Genomic DNA, 14682 nt, shown 5'->3' on the forward strand with positions numbered 1-14682 from the left:
GCCTGTAATGCAGGACAAGGGGCAATGGTTTTAAACTGAAAGAGGATAGATTGAAATTGGACATAAGGAAGAAATTTTTTATGATGAGGGTGGTGAGACACTGGAACAGGTTGCCCAGAGAAGCTGCGGCTGCCCCATCATTGGAAGTGTTCAAGGTCAGGTTGGACGGGGCTTTGAACAACCTGATCTAGTGGAAGGTGTCCCTGCCCATGGCAGGGGGGTTGGACTAGATGATCTTCAAACATCCCTTCCAACTCAAACCATTCTGTGAGTCTATGATACCTGCCACATCTAACTACTGTTTCCTGCTCCTAACTATTCTTTGCTGGCATTGACCTTCTTTGCTGCTTTATATGTAGAGCACCAAATATGGTGAGATACTGATTCTTGATCATGTGTATCCATGAGTGTGATGATATAAACATACATTAGTTTTCTTACAATGAACGAAAGGTATAGCACATATTTTGCAAAGATCTGTCTTTTTTTGTTTCTAATTTCTGTTGAATTTCTGATTCCTTTATGTCATAGAGAGAATTTATTAAGAAAATTTCATATGGAAAAATATTTGTGAAAGTAAATATTACTCAATTTGGAAGTAAAAAAACCCAAAGAAAACCAAGGTTGACAGGAACTGTATTACGACCCTGGAAAGACATTCTCTAAGAGTGCAGTTATCTCACCGGCATACTCCATGCTGGTTGCATATATTTATAAAAGACACCAATGAGTCATATGTAAACATTTTGATTATAAAGATTTTCTTCATTTTCCCACAGACTTGCTGCTTTCAAACAGCTGCATCCCATTCCTGGGCTCAACAGAAGGGCTTGATTTTCGAACCCTGCTGCTAGATGAGGAGAGGGGCCGGCTGCTAATCGGGGCTAAAGACCACATCTTCCTGCTCAACTTGGTTGATTTAAACAAAAATGTAAAAAAGGTCAGTTTATTTTCCACAGAGTTAATCTCACAAGTTCAATTTTGTTCCTTTTTCTCTTTTTTTTTTTTTTCTTTTTTCTTCACTGGGTAACTGGCAGATTCATTGTGCAATGCTGTGTACCAGGATTTGGTAATCTCCCGTGGTTATACAGGTTGTCTTTAATCAACTGAATTTCTCATGCTATATGCTATCCTGTGAGACCGTTGTCCTGCAAGAGGTCAGCTACCCGGAGGAGCCCTGCAGTGCATGAAAGTAGCATAAAAATATCAGCAAATAGGCAAAAATGCAGCTCGGAGTGTTTACTTCTTAATTTCTCTCATCATGGTCACCCTCCTCAAATAAAAGCATTTGAAGGAAGATAACTGAAGACAGCTCTTTCCTTGCTTTCTGACATCACTGGGATTACTTTACTGTGATATCAAACAGAGCAGAGGCAATTTGGATGGTTAAAATTATAGTAAAAATGTTAGTGGAAATTTTAATATTAACATTTGTATTAATATCTAGAATTGCTAGTGATAAGAGAAGCTTCCACTGGGATCTACTGTACTCCCTTGCCCTGTGACAATGTGTTAACGCCAGATAATAAGATGGCAATTTAGTCTTCAGTATTTCTAGCAGACATGATGAACTGGAGCTTTTGTAAGCACAGTTGACTGCTATATGTAAAAACCAGATGCTTGCACAGGAACACACATGAAAACTGCTTTCCTTCTTGTTCCAGATATGCTACTTACTGAAGAAAATTTAAATTCTCAGCTGTGTTTGATATTTTCTTTAAGCACCAGAAGGAGGTTTTAAATTACTATGTTCTGCTGTCAGCTCTGAAGAGGTAACTGACCCTGAATTAATACAACTGCAGTGCAGGGGCTTAACAGGTGTAACAGGAGACTATTTTGCCCCACGTGTTTGAGCGCAACACTTGCTGTCGTTGTACAGAAGAGGTACAGTACCAGGCTGAATATCTTATTTCTTATTTTGACTTCTGCAATGCTCCATACGCCAGTTTCTTTAAAACTCAGATTTGGAGCATTTCAGGAAATTTCTTCCCTGGGATGCTTTATCAAACACTTAACTACTGAGACAGCAGACGCAAGTTTACTCAAAAACCCGCATCTCCTCAGGATATTGCATTAATGACAGCATTAGTCACATTGCAGATTTTCAGACTACAGCTTGATTTCTGGCATAGGCTTTCCGTAGAAAACAAATTTTGTTTGTGTGAAAAGAAGATTTCTGTTTCTGTGGGATGCTGCTTACCTCCTGAGAGAAGCTGAGTGCTGTCACCTCCCATTATGTTCAGCAGGGCTTGATTAGTTCAGAGCTTTCTGGAGGCGGTAGCACCCTGCGTGATCCTCCCCTCCGTCCAAGCTGGTAACATTTTCCCTTTAGCCAAACCACCACTGATCATTATGGATGTTGTGCTTTCCAAGAAGAGCAGAACACAGACTGAGCCAGGAGAATTAATGTGCAATCAGACAGTGCCAATTAATAGAGATATTGTAGAGCAAAGACTCACTTTATATTGGAATGAAAATTTACATTTGGTAAGCTGAATAGAGAATGTATGGCTACAGATCTGTGGTAACCTGAAAGAAGGGAATAAAATTCATAACCACTTGCCTATCTGGACTAAAGAAATGATTGTCTGCAGGTTCAAATACTTCTAATTCTTAGTTTAACCATTCAGGTCATCTTTAACTTTTCAGACAAAACAGTGAAGAAAAGTATATTTAAATAGCTAAAACTGACTGAAAAGCTCTCCAAAGCATCCTGGTATGCTGATTTCCAGGTTCTTCATGGGCATTCAGCAACTTTATAAACTTACCCTCTTAGGTAAATGCCCAGGTAACAGGAGATGATATCACACAAGAGTTTCTCTTTGGTTCCTCTGTGCCGGGCTGGTAGAAACATGTTTGGGGAGGGAAGAGATGAGATGAAGGAAGTTGCCTGAGAGGTTGTGTATAAATTTCAGTCACTGACGAGGCTTCAATGCTAAAGGATACTCTCCAGTAGCAGCGAAGTGTCAGAAAGTAGCGTTTGCCGGCGCTGTGTTTAGACTGACCGTGGTTTGGGTTGGCGCAGGGCCAGGCGGCTCGCTTCCAGGCTTTCCCGGTGCGAGGAAACCACACATGTCGGGACTACAAGGGTCTGAAGTGTGTCCTTTGTACTCCTCTGGAGTAAGAGTCGTCTGGAAAGAAAAATATATCTGCTTATATGCAGCCAATAAAATGAGAAGTAATTGATTAGAATATTAAGTTTCTGCCTATAAATTATGTGTTTATTAATGACTTTGAGGGAGGAGGGTTAAAAGACAGCAAGTTGAGGGGGGTAAGAGAGGTGTGAGAGCTTTGAAACTAGAATGCAAGATTGTGGGTAGTTTGGGGTTTTCTTTCTTTAAAACAAAACTGAACATGAACTGTAGAATTCTCAATGCTGGGTGGATTCAGATTGCTTTAAAAAAGCTCTCAATTTCAGGTGTTTGTTATATTAGGAACTACTGATACACCAAAAAGCCAAATCAGGATCCCATACAATTTACTCTCAGAAAATCCTCATCTGTGGGTATAATTACTTGGCGAGATTATATTGTAGAGTCTGATGCTCTATATTCAGATATTTCTGGAATAGTATTCAAAGAAACATCCAAAGCATTGTATCCTTTATCCTTATTTAATGTATACATATATATATAATTTTATAACTTCCTTTTTACAACCTAATTCTTTACCTAAATTAGTTAATTTAACTTACATATATTAAGTTATGGCTTTATTTCCTGGTATATTTTTCCTGATGAAATGAATCAATAGTTCTTCTGGAGTTCCAATTTCTTAAGTCATTCTAGTTTTTATTCAATTTATTGTGTAATTGGTTGAAAACTTCCTTAGCTGGCAGCTTGAAAAAATCCATCCAGTTTCCAGTGCTTGCAAACCTTATTATAAAACAACAGTAAGTACCACAGTATAATAGAAAAGTCCTCCAGAATGGAAGACAAATGCAGAATGCTAAAATGGTTGCACTCTGTAAGTATCTGAAGCTTAGCAAAGGATAATCATCTTTCTGTAGCAGGGATATAATTTCTATGAACTTGTCCTGAATAGAAGCCTCTAGCTCCTATTGAAGGAATAGCATTATCAAGTGCCATAGTCTTTTCTTGAAAGATCCTTAGATGCCTGACAAGTGTTGCAAGCTATTTATAAACTGGAGGATTTGTGGTTCCTTCCTATGAGTAAAATAAAGATGTTCAGCAAAAGAAAGCAGAAAGGAGCAGCAACCTACATTTATCAGGGCATTGCAAACGTGGACGATAAATCTGAAAACAACTATGCCATAACCAGTAGAAGTGCAGTGTAAAGCAAACAAACAAACATGTTTAATAGCATGAGAGGTTGGAAAGATGGAGAAGAAAAGCTATAGGAATCCTAAGCTCTGGGATCCTGTTGGAAAGATTACTTTGGTACATAGAATTTTCTTGTTAGTTTGTCTAAAGCCTTTGTTATTTTACTCCTTAAACTAAATAAATACTAAATACAAAATGTTGTCAGCTGGGTAAACACTTATGAAATTGCTGCAAGGAAAAGGTGCACCTTTCTGTAAGTCCTGTGCTCGCTAACAGTGCAAGCGGGGTTATATGTCAGCACTATTATCACTGTGTAATCCACAGCGCGACCCGCCCATCTCTGCAGGAATAGGAATGCTATCAAGGGCTGACAAGCTTTTGAAAAGCTGCCAACCTGCAGGAGCTGTCAGTGCTAGAAGACACAGCCACATGTGGGCCAAATAGATAAACATGTCAGATCCCCAATAGCAGCTTTGGAACAAGTTGTTTTCATCTGCCCCAGTGCGTATTGGCACAGGGTCACAAATTACCATCGCTTGGAGCATCCTTAGTTTGTAGTTGCTACTATTTTTTTGGCTTTACCAGGTGCAGCTGTCTTGTGACTTATCCTTTAATGCCCTCTTGTATTGATTTTTATCTGTATTTCACAGTAAAAAATACATATGCATATATATATATCAGCTGAGTAAATGCTTATGAAATAGCTGCAAAGAAATTCTGCACCTTTCTATAACTCCAGTGCTTACCAACAATCCAAGTGGTCAGCACTATTATCACTGGGCGATATTTGCAGTGTGACCCACCCATCTCTGCAGGAAGGGGAACATATATACAAATAGTTATGCATATTTACGTAAAATGACACCCTTGAGATATAGGAGCCAAATTTTACCTTCATTGCGCTGGGAAACCTCCTGTCAGTCTATATAAGTGTCGTCTCCATTAGGAATGAGCCTGGTGGAAATTTAGCCAGCACTGAAGGGAGGCTTTGGTTCTTGCCATCAAGCCAGAGCTTCAGGAATACACGCAGAGTCCGAGATGTTTATTGCAGCCTTGAAACATAGGAATTGGTCCTTCCTAACAAAATACGTGCTGCTTATTCTATATATCAAAGGAATTTAGCTTTCTACCTGTTAGCAAAAGCTGTAGACTGTCTGAGGGTGAAGTTTTCTTGATCTGTCAGAAGAAAAAGGCTTGCCAGGAGACATCATAGAATAGAATCATTGAGGTTGGAAAAGACCTCTAAGATCATCGAGTCCAACCGTTGACCCAACACCACCACCCACTAAACCATGTCACTAAGCGCCTCATCTACTCGTCTTTTCAATACCTCCAGGGATGGGGACTCAACCACTTCACTGGGCAGCCTCTTCCAATGTTTCACCACTCTTTCAGTAAAGAAATTTTTCCTCATGTCCAATCTAAACCTCCCCTGGTGCAACTTGAGGCCATTTCCTCTCGTCCTATCGCTTGTTCCTTGGGAGAAGAGACCGACACCCACCTCGCTACAACCTCCTTTCAGGGAGTTGTAGAGAGCGATGAGGCCTCCCCTCAGCCTCCTTTTCTGCAGGCTAAACAACCCCAGTTCCCTCAGCTGCTCCTCATAAGACTTGTTCTCCAGACCCCTCACCAGCCTCGTTGCCCTTCTCTGGACACGCTCCAAGACCTCAACGTCCTTCTTGTAGTGAGGGGCCCAAAACTGAACACAGGATTCGAGGTGCGGCCTCACCAGGGCCGAGTAGAGGGGCACAATCACTTCCCTACTCCTGCTGGCCACACTATTTCTGATACAGGCCAGGAGGCCATTGACCTTCTTGGCCACCTGGGCACACTGCCGGCTCATGTTCAGCCGGCTGTTGACCAGCACCCCCCTTTTCCAACAGGCAGCTTTGCAGCCACTCTTCCCCAAGCCTGTAGGGCTGCATGGGGTTGTTGTGGCCGAAGGTCAAAGTGTCACATGGAAACCACTGGAGATATCTAAGGTTCTGGAAGTGGGGGCAAGAGGACTGAGAAAGTCTAGAATAAACCCAGTGGAACTGGAGGAGGATGATCATGAGTCCATCTGAGATCATGTTGGTTTGTTCTCAGTCTCTGAAAAGAAAAAGTTATAAGAAAAGAAGTGAGGTGAAGCTGAGATTTGACAGGGGCAGGGTTTGACCCTCCGCACATGGGGAATTAGTTCCCAGGTGTAAATGCATGCTGATAGCCCTGCTTTTGAAACAAAGGGAACTTTTCCGGGTGTTGCAGTTCATAGGGTACTCATTTCCACCTATTTTAGAGTATTTCCCTTCCTCCCAAAATTAATAGAGGCAGAAACCATCTTATCTATCATTTACAATAAAACAAGACTGGTTCTACTGGGTATCCATATAGATTAGTGTCCTGTCCTCAAAGATGGTCAGCAGTGGGCACTGAAGGAAGAGTGTAAGAGGAAGCTATAACGGTGCTTCAGATTAGGGACTTCCAGAGACAGAGGTGATAACTTTGTGCTTGCTAGCCCTTGGAGGACTCTCACCATTAAGCTATGTAACTCTTGTTTTGAACCTCTGAAAACCTTTTGGAGTCCATAAAATCACTTGATAGACTTAAATTTAGGCAACTGTGTAGACAAGGCGGAAGCTTTTAAACAGTGTTTACAGACACAAAACAACAGACAGGGGCAAGACGTGAAGAAAGCAGTATGTAACCAGAATGACAGCAATCCTAGGTGGAAGAGAGTGTCTCTGTTATTTCCTTTTGCATTGTTGCTATAAATTATGTTTCCATAAACATCCACTGTGATTTTTATATTTTACCCATATGTTTAGGTATAAAGAACCGCCAGTATCCTGCTCTCTGAAAACATTTGCTCATATTGGGCTTTGATTTTTTCAAAGGTAGGATTTGTCTTCAGTCTGCCATGATAAACATGTCAGAAGCAATGCCATTTACCCTAAAAATCCTGGTATATGGTTTCCTTTTAGGAGAAACAGACGGTAGTCAGAAGTCTGCTGTGGTTGCACTGTGGGAAATGAAGTGTAAAAGCACTGAAGCCTTTCAAGATTTAATCCAGTGTAAATGAAATCAGCATCTGGTCCATCTTCTTTAAGCTTTCACATATGCTCATAACATACACATGAAAATGCATTTTTCAGAAAACCCTTAAGTACTGAAAGCATTGGCTACTTCTTAAGTTGTGTTCGAGAGTGGATCACAGTTTAAGAGAACTGTGGCATGTGGAGATCTCACTTTGTCTCAGACAGATGCAATATAGAAAGCCCATTTGGTTCTAATAAGAGGTTTCACTCTAAGTGCCACCTGCCAAATTTAAGCTACCAAAAGTCTTTGAATGTGTCATCCAAATACACAACTGTTATTTCCCTCTGACTTCCAGTGCATTTTACTCAGTTTGACAGCACTGTGAAAATAAAGAATGCCATACAAAGGCACTGGCACTTCCCACAGTGTTGTAAATCACTCTGAATCGATCCTCATATCCTCTCTTCCCCCCCTGCCTGCCATATCAAATTATATCTTTCAGAGATCCAATTTTCTGCTACTATGAAATTACTGGAGTTGGAAATTCCCGTCAAACATTGCCCTGGATGTATAATTCAAGTATGGGAATTAGTGTGTTAGATGTAGGAAAACCTGTTGGGAGAAGGAAGGTCTGTGGCAGATATAAAAGTAAAAGAGATTTAAGAATACATTCCTGGCTTTTAGGGATCTCTAAGTATTTCTGAGATAAAACTGTTGAAAAGAAAGCTAGGTGAAAAATCTAACTCTAAAGACAGTCTGGTTAGGTTTCAAATACAGGGAGAAATTCAGATAAGGAACTTAGATGCATTAACTTACTTTGTTTGCTGATGACTTTAAAATATTGAATTCCAGAGTACAGCAAGTACAGTGGAAGCCAGTTACAAGAACTGCTTAGGGTAACCTTCCTCTTAGGATTTGTATATGAGAACAATCTGTCCAGTTCCCCAAGTTGTGGACTTCCCATACTGGACACATGAATGCAACAGATGTGACGTATTTAGAGAGCAACTGGTATACACGCATGCTATGCTAAAATCAGCTCATTTTCCCATTAATTAAAATACTCTTTGTTTTCAGCAAAATTATACTAAAAAAGCATTAAATTCTTTCCAGTGTTTGTTGGGAAATTCAATAAATTTCTAGTGCTTGCAGTGATTTTCAGTGAAGTGACCCAGGGTCAGTTTACAGAAGTGACAAGTGTCCTAGTTCTCAGGAAGCAATCCATGAACACCCACTCTTATGGTATTGGGCTGTGATATTTATGATACTGTCTTATGCAGCAGTGTGACAGTCTTATTGGATCGCTGTCATATCTTTTCTCAGTGCTCCTTGATCTTATTGTTTTTCTTTGCTTTTCATTTTTCAGCTATGAATTACCAAGTTCTTCAGACAAAAAAGTAAAAAAACCAAGTCACATTGTTGTCATTTTACTGTCGGGAAGATTGAGACCTGACTGTCACATATAGTAGGGCAGTAGCAAAACTGGGATTAGACTGTCTCCTCATTTACTTTGGTGTTTTTTGATCATGTTGCCCTCTTTACTGTACCCGCTTTATGGTCACATTGGGCTAAGTCATGAATCCTTTTTTTTATTTTCACACAGGGGGGTAGTTTCTCATGGAGGAGAGTTTCTCAGGGGGAGTATATTGCATATGCCAGCGTGACAATGGGTTTACAGCTCAATCTGGCTTTGTTCTTTGGAAGCTGCAGTTGGGACTGTCGTATAGGGAATTCATTCATACCAATGAGCTTAAGATTCTGAGTCATGGTCTACATGATTCAAAAAGCCTTAATGAGACATTTTGATGCTCAGGAAGCTGTAATTTTATTGCATGCCTTCCCTCAAGCATTAATATGATGAATCTAGTACATAGAATAAAATAAGGGAAGAAAGCAGACTTTCTCTTGCTGCATCAGGTGGCTGTTTAAAATCAGTGTATTTTCCTCTAAGTGCTTCTGCCACCTCTTATTCCTTCGAAATAGGAAGGAAGCAATGCCTTTCTTCACAGGACTCAAATTCAGTGAGTGAGTGTTACGAGATGCTGATCAGCTGATGTCCTTCACTCCAGATAACAGACACATCCTGCTGGTGCTACATGTACCACTAATAAAACACTCAGACACATCCTGCTACATGTACATGTGGTGCTACATGTACCACTAATAAAACACTTTGGGGTTTCTCGTACCAGAGACTACTGATAGAGAAGTGCTGAAGCATGTGTGCAGCGTCAAGCACATGAGAGGCTCCAGTGAAACCCCCAGGGCTGCTGAAAGCCATCGACCTCAGTGGGACACTCAAGTGCTTGCTGCTGGCATGAGCGTGGCTATCTTAGGGACATGAAACTGGAAGGAGTCACGTTGGTCAATTGGTCTCACTCCCTGCTATCACCAGCAACTACCTCATGTAGCAGTTATTCCTTTCATAACCTGGTCCAAATCTGCTGTAAGGGGCCTTGTGGCATACTTCATGCAACTTCTTTAGCGAGGTCGTTGCTACAGACCAGAACCTTGTTAGTCTGATGTTTCAGATTTATTTATTTTTAATCTACAGTCTGTATTTATGACCAGTTTATACCCATTTCCCCTGACTGTTTATAATTCTGGTCTTCGTAGCCCTTTGATTCTTCCTGCATAATATTGCCAGTCTTCATTTGTATTAGTGATGCTTCCCTACTTTGTGTCATCTGCACATGTTGTGGAGTGCTGGGTGTTTGCCAAGGCTACTGAAGGGTATACAAAAGAGGATGAGCTCTGACACTATTTCTTGAGGAACTCCATGAGTAACTTTCTGCCACAAGCTCTTTACTTATCGGACCATTTTTTCTTGTAATAATGCCTATTTTTGCCAGCTGAGCTAATCAGTTTCCATGTGGCAGCTTATAAAATATTTAATTGGAGCCCTGACAAAGAGGAGCTCTACCACATTAGTGTAGTATGCAATTCAGCTATGTTATTAAAGAAAAGTACAATATTAGAGTGGAATAACGGCTCTTTACCAAGTTATATTGTTTTTTGTACCATACTCCATTTTCACCGGAAACTTGTTATTCCTTCCCTAACTAAAAGTTTGTTTTGAAGCCTTAAAAACAGATGAAATAAGACCAATATGCCTGTTAATTTGCTTAGATATCTTGTGTCCCTCCTCTTTTGTATTGTGACAATATATAGTATTTTCCACTCTTTTGGTAAAGCCCTGCATCATCCCAGATTTAGTCATTTAGTCATTAGATTAGATTTAATCATTCATTAGAAATGATTCTTGGAAAAGCTGTAATTTCATACAACAGTTTCTTTGGAATCAGAGTCCACTGTTTTATTTTTGAGGCATCACTTTCCCTAAGGATTTATAGTCTAAGTGTTAGCCTAGGAACAAAATTGGATAGATAGATACAGAAAGATGAGGAAAATACTCGCTTGTAACCAGTATTGTTAGTTCATGACACATGGCAGCTGAAATGAAACTCTTAGAAGTGAGTCCAGCTATTATTTATATATACATATAATGATATATATATATCATCCATGTATCAATTTATGTATATAAATAATCTATTTCTATTTTTTAATTCACTTCTCCCTTTTCATTCCTTTCTTATATTAAAAATAAGTGCATGGAGGAAGGAAAAATGTTGCTTTTAGAAATTACTCTGCTCCTGATCTGAAAAGGACCTTTGTGGTTTTTAATGTTTTGTTTTAATCAGAAATCAATTTCCAGCTACCCTTTAAAGTGATACCTTATCTGTCCTACACTTATGTACTACTTAATTTTGTATTCCTGGGAGGTTTTCTTTCATTCTGCTAGCAGAGAACATATTAACTTACATTTATTAGGAGATTTTAATTTCTTTCCTGTTGCTAAATTTAAGAAAATATTTTTAGAATGATTTAAAAGTAATGGTAATGTATTTTTTTTATTTGGCTATAGAAGATAAAATCAGGAAATCATGACAGTAGCCAACCTTTGGAATTTTGATACGGGTATTTTGCAAGAAAAATAAACTGAAGATTAAGAGAAGAAAATAATCCTGTTTAAGTATATAGTTCATGTATTTCAACTAGTTACATTCTTCTCTTAAATTCAGTAACCCCACCTAGCTATTCTAAGATTTCTCCAGACATTTCAGATACAGATGCATCCATGAAATATATTTTTTATATATATTATTTGTGCTGTTTGTAACATGAAATGATTGTAATTTTATATGTCAGTGTTGTTGTCACCATTATTATGTATTGTTTGGTTGTTTTCGGTATTTTTTTCTTTCTTTGAGGTTTTACTTTTTGAGGAATTTAGGAAAAACACTTTGTTAAATAAGATGGTACCATTGTGAATTCAGCATGTGAGCTGCAAAAAATTATGAAACAAAATGACCAATTTCAAAGCATCAAACCATCTACAAGCTCAAAGATTTTAAATATAAAAGAAACTACTGGAGCATCTAGTCTTTTCGCATATTGTGAAACTAAGTAACTTGTCTGAATAAAATATAATACTAAGATTAAATTTCACCCCCTACAGAAAAGTCAACACAGATGCATGTAAATAAGCTTATGCATGTGAAAATTCAGTGAGGCTATTTTACATGTGTAAAGTTACTTTTATGCCAGTGTTTGAGGGAACCAGACCTGTGGTACTGTTACACAGCATGTGATCTAATAAAAAATTAAGTTTATGCTTTCTTGCTCAGCACATTGGCTCGTTATTTATTATGCAATTTTCTTGACCTATTACAATTTAGAACTGACAGTTTCTGGGAACCTCTCATTTCTCATATGGAAAGCAAATAAATATCACTTTAACTCCCCCATATATAATTGCGAATTGATTTTAAAGTTGGATCACTTAGCTTCAGTTTTCATTGTGTAATGTGGCCTTGTATAATGCTAAATACTGAGGCTGTTGGGTGGCCAGAAAGTAAAACAATTGATTTTTTAATGGTAATTGACTGTGGTCAATTATCATAAAAAAGGGGGGGTGTATATCTCAGCCTTGTGTGACAAACACTATTTCCCATGAAGGAATCTGTGGAAGAATTGAGGGTAGAGTCAAGCCCATTAATATGTGTGAAGCCTTCAAGCAGATGTCTTCGAATGTAACTGGGCCTCCCAAAGCAGGGGTCCAGTTCTTCTGTGTAGCTGGCAAGGAGAGTTAGGCATTTTCAAAAGCCTACAGAGGGACATCTTGTCTACCTAATTGGATACCTAAACTTTGGCCAAAATCTCCAAAAACCCTCAAAGACCTCTAGCAGCCTCTGTTACTGATACAGGGATCTTGGGCGGAATTGGGCATAAAGTTTATGTACAAGGGAACTGAAGATCAGATCTCAGCTTAAGTCTCCCTGGCCAAATGTATTTGGAGATCCATGTTCTTATATTCCTCCAGCTGTTCCTTTTCATCAGCTTTTCTTCACCAGCACCTCTTAAGCCGCAGCTTTCCTCCTTAACCCAGTGGCACTTGCGCCAGACCAGTGCTACAAGTGAGACTCATCCCACTCTGCCCAGGCAGAGACCAGACGAGTTCGCTGGTACCACCTTCAGCTCTTCCCGATGCCTTTGCAATGTTCCCAATACTTTCCTCCGTACTTTCTGGCACTGTACACTGTGTAATCCAGACACACTGGCACGGCTGATTTCAGATTGCGTTTTCATACCTGGATGCTATCATGACATTGTTCTGAGAAAGTGCTCTGGGAAAGTAAATTCGTGCTCCAGTGCTGAGATGTTGTTATACTGCTTTATCTCTGACTTTTAAGTAAATGTTGCTGTTAAGGGTTAAGTTTTAAGTAATGTAAAATACATTATCTTTACTAAGAGCTTCTAATCAGAAAGGTAACTGTAAATTCACCTGAGAGGAAATTAATTTCCTTGCAGAAAGCCAATACATCCATTTTCACTGGGAAGAGAAGAGGAAGTGAAATAAAAAGACTGTTTCCAGAGTAAGAGCAACACTGACTGTAGATTTTGGACCGTGATAAAGCAATTTGACAGAGGGCACTCTTTCGCTTTCCTTACCAGGGTGGGACTGAGACTGTGTATGTGGCAAGCCACATCCTACAAGGTGCCAACAGCTGGGTAGGAGAAAGGGAATATTACAGCAGTTAGCTTCTTTTGCATGTGGTTGAGTTGTGCATCCTTCCCTGATGATGATTTTTTTCCTAATGCATATTACAATAATTTTTTATTCCTACATATGTCACTATTTAAGATTTTATAAAGTGTAATATGACACTCAACACTGCTCTAAAGCATCTGTGACTATTAGTAATCTGCATATTGGTTCCTGGGACTTGAGGCAATTTCCTAACCAATATTTGCTCAAAAATTAGTGTGATTTGTTGTTGTTGTTGTTATTTGTCATGAGAAATGGCTATAGCTTTGTCTTGTCAAAATAAGAAGGAAAAAAGATCCATGTTTAGCATGGTGATTCTGGAAGACTTTATATTTAGCTTCTATTTTGAATTTAATAGAAACAAAAACATAAGCAATAATATCCAATTTTGACTGTTTAATTAAAATCAGTGAGACAGAACCTGAGCTGTTGTTCGTTGATATTTCTTCACTAACATAATTGGGGTTACAGTCACTGACAGTAATTTGTCATCTGGCTCCACTACACCAAAACCTAGTTTATAGAATTCTGCAGTGCAGATGAAAGAAGAAAGAGAAACAATAATAATATATGCTACCAGTTATCTAAGATACATGATTCTCCTCTAAACTTCTATGTAATTTTCTCAGTAAACTCAGTTAGTGTTGATGGGTGACATTTTTAAACCATGTGCTATTGATTTCTGTCAAATGTACTTTTTGTTCTACAAATTTCCCTTAAGCTACCTTTAGTTTTTTGAACAAAACTTCTTTTCATTTGAAAATTGGCAGTAACAGCTAAGTACTTTTTTACAAGGGCTGTGCCAAGTTCACTGGACCAAATTCATCACAAATGTAATTTGCCTTGTTTTGTAGTCAATTTAGTTTCGAGATGATTTGTCTCATCATATCTTCGAGAAAAACACACAATTCATAATGGTGACAAGGTGTGCTAGCCAGATCAACTAAGTACTTTTTAAAAGTACATAAACCAACGAAGAAATGAACAAAGAAGAGGGGTTTTGATTAAAAGCCTCTTCACTTCTTGTAATGGAACCCTGTATTTGAAGTCATGTTCATTTCAATTTACATGCAAATTCCTTCAACATGCATAAATCTGTTTTAACTGTTCATTCAAGGAAATAGTTAAACTACAGTCACAGGACAATTTATAATATTCATGATCTTTGTCTTATTTTAACTATGTTACAGATTTACTGGCCTGCAGCAAAAGAAAAGGTAGAATTATGCAAATTAGCTGGGAAAGATGCCCATGTAAGTATGGTATATA

At 38.8% G+C, this 14682-nt stretch overlaps 1 protein-coding gene across 1 annotated transcript in view; it reads left to right on the forward strand.

The window, feature by feature from the left end:
- SEMA3D (semaphorin 3D) overlaps window positions 1-14682 on the forward strand; it is a 105651-nt gene that overhangs the window by 19353 nt on the left and 71616 nt on the right. The window contains exons 3-4 of the mRNA XM_009285518.2: window positions 780-940; window positions 14604-14666. Coding sequence (XP_009283793.1) covers window positions 780-940; window positions 14604-14666 — 224 coding nt within the window. The remainder of the gene's footprint in view (window positions 1-779; window positions 941-14603; window positions 14667-14682) is intronic.

This window comes from Aptenodytes forsteri, unplaced genomic scaffold, assembly GCF_000699145.1.
Source record: "Aptenodytes forsteri isolate BGI_AS27 unplaced genomic scaffold, ASM69914v1 Scaffold87, whole genome shotgun sequence".
NCBI lineage: Eukaryota > Metazoa > Chordata > Aves > Sphenisciformes > Spheniscidae > Aptenodytes > Aptenodytes forsteri.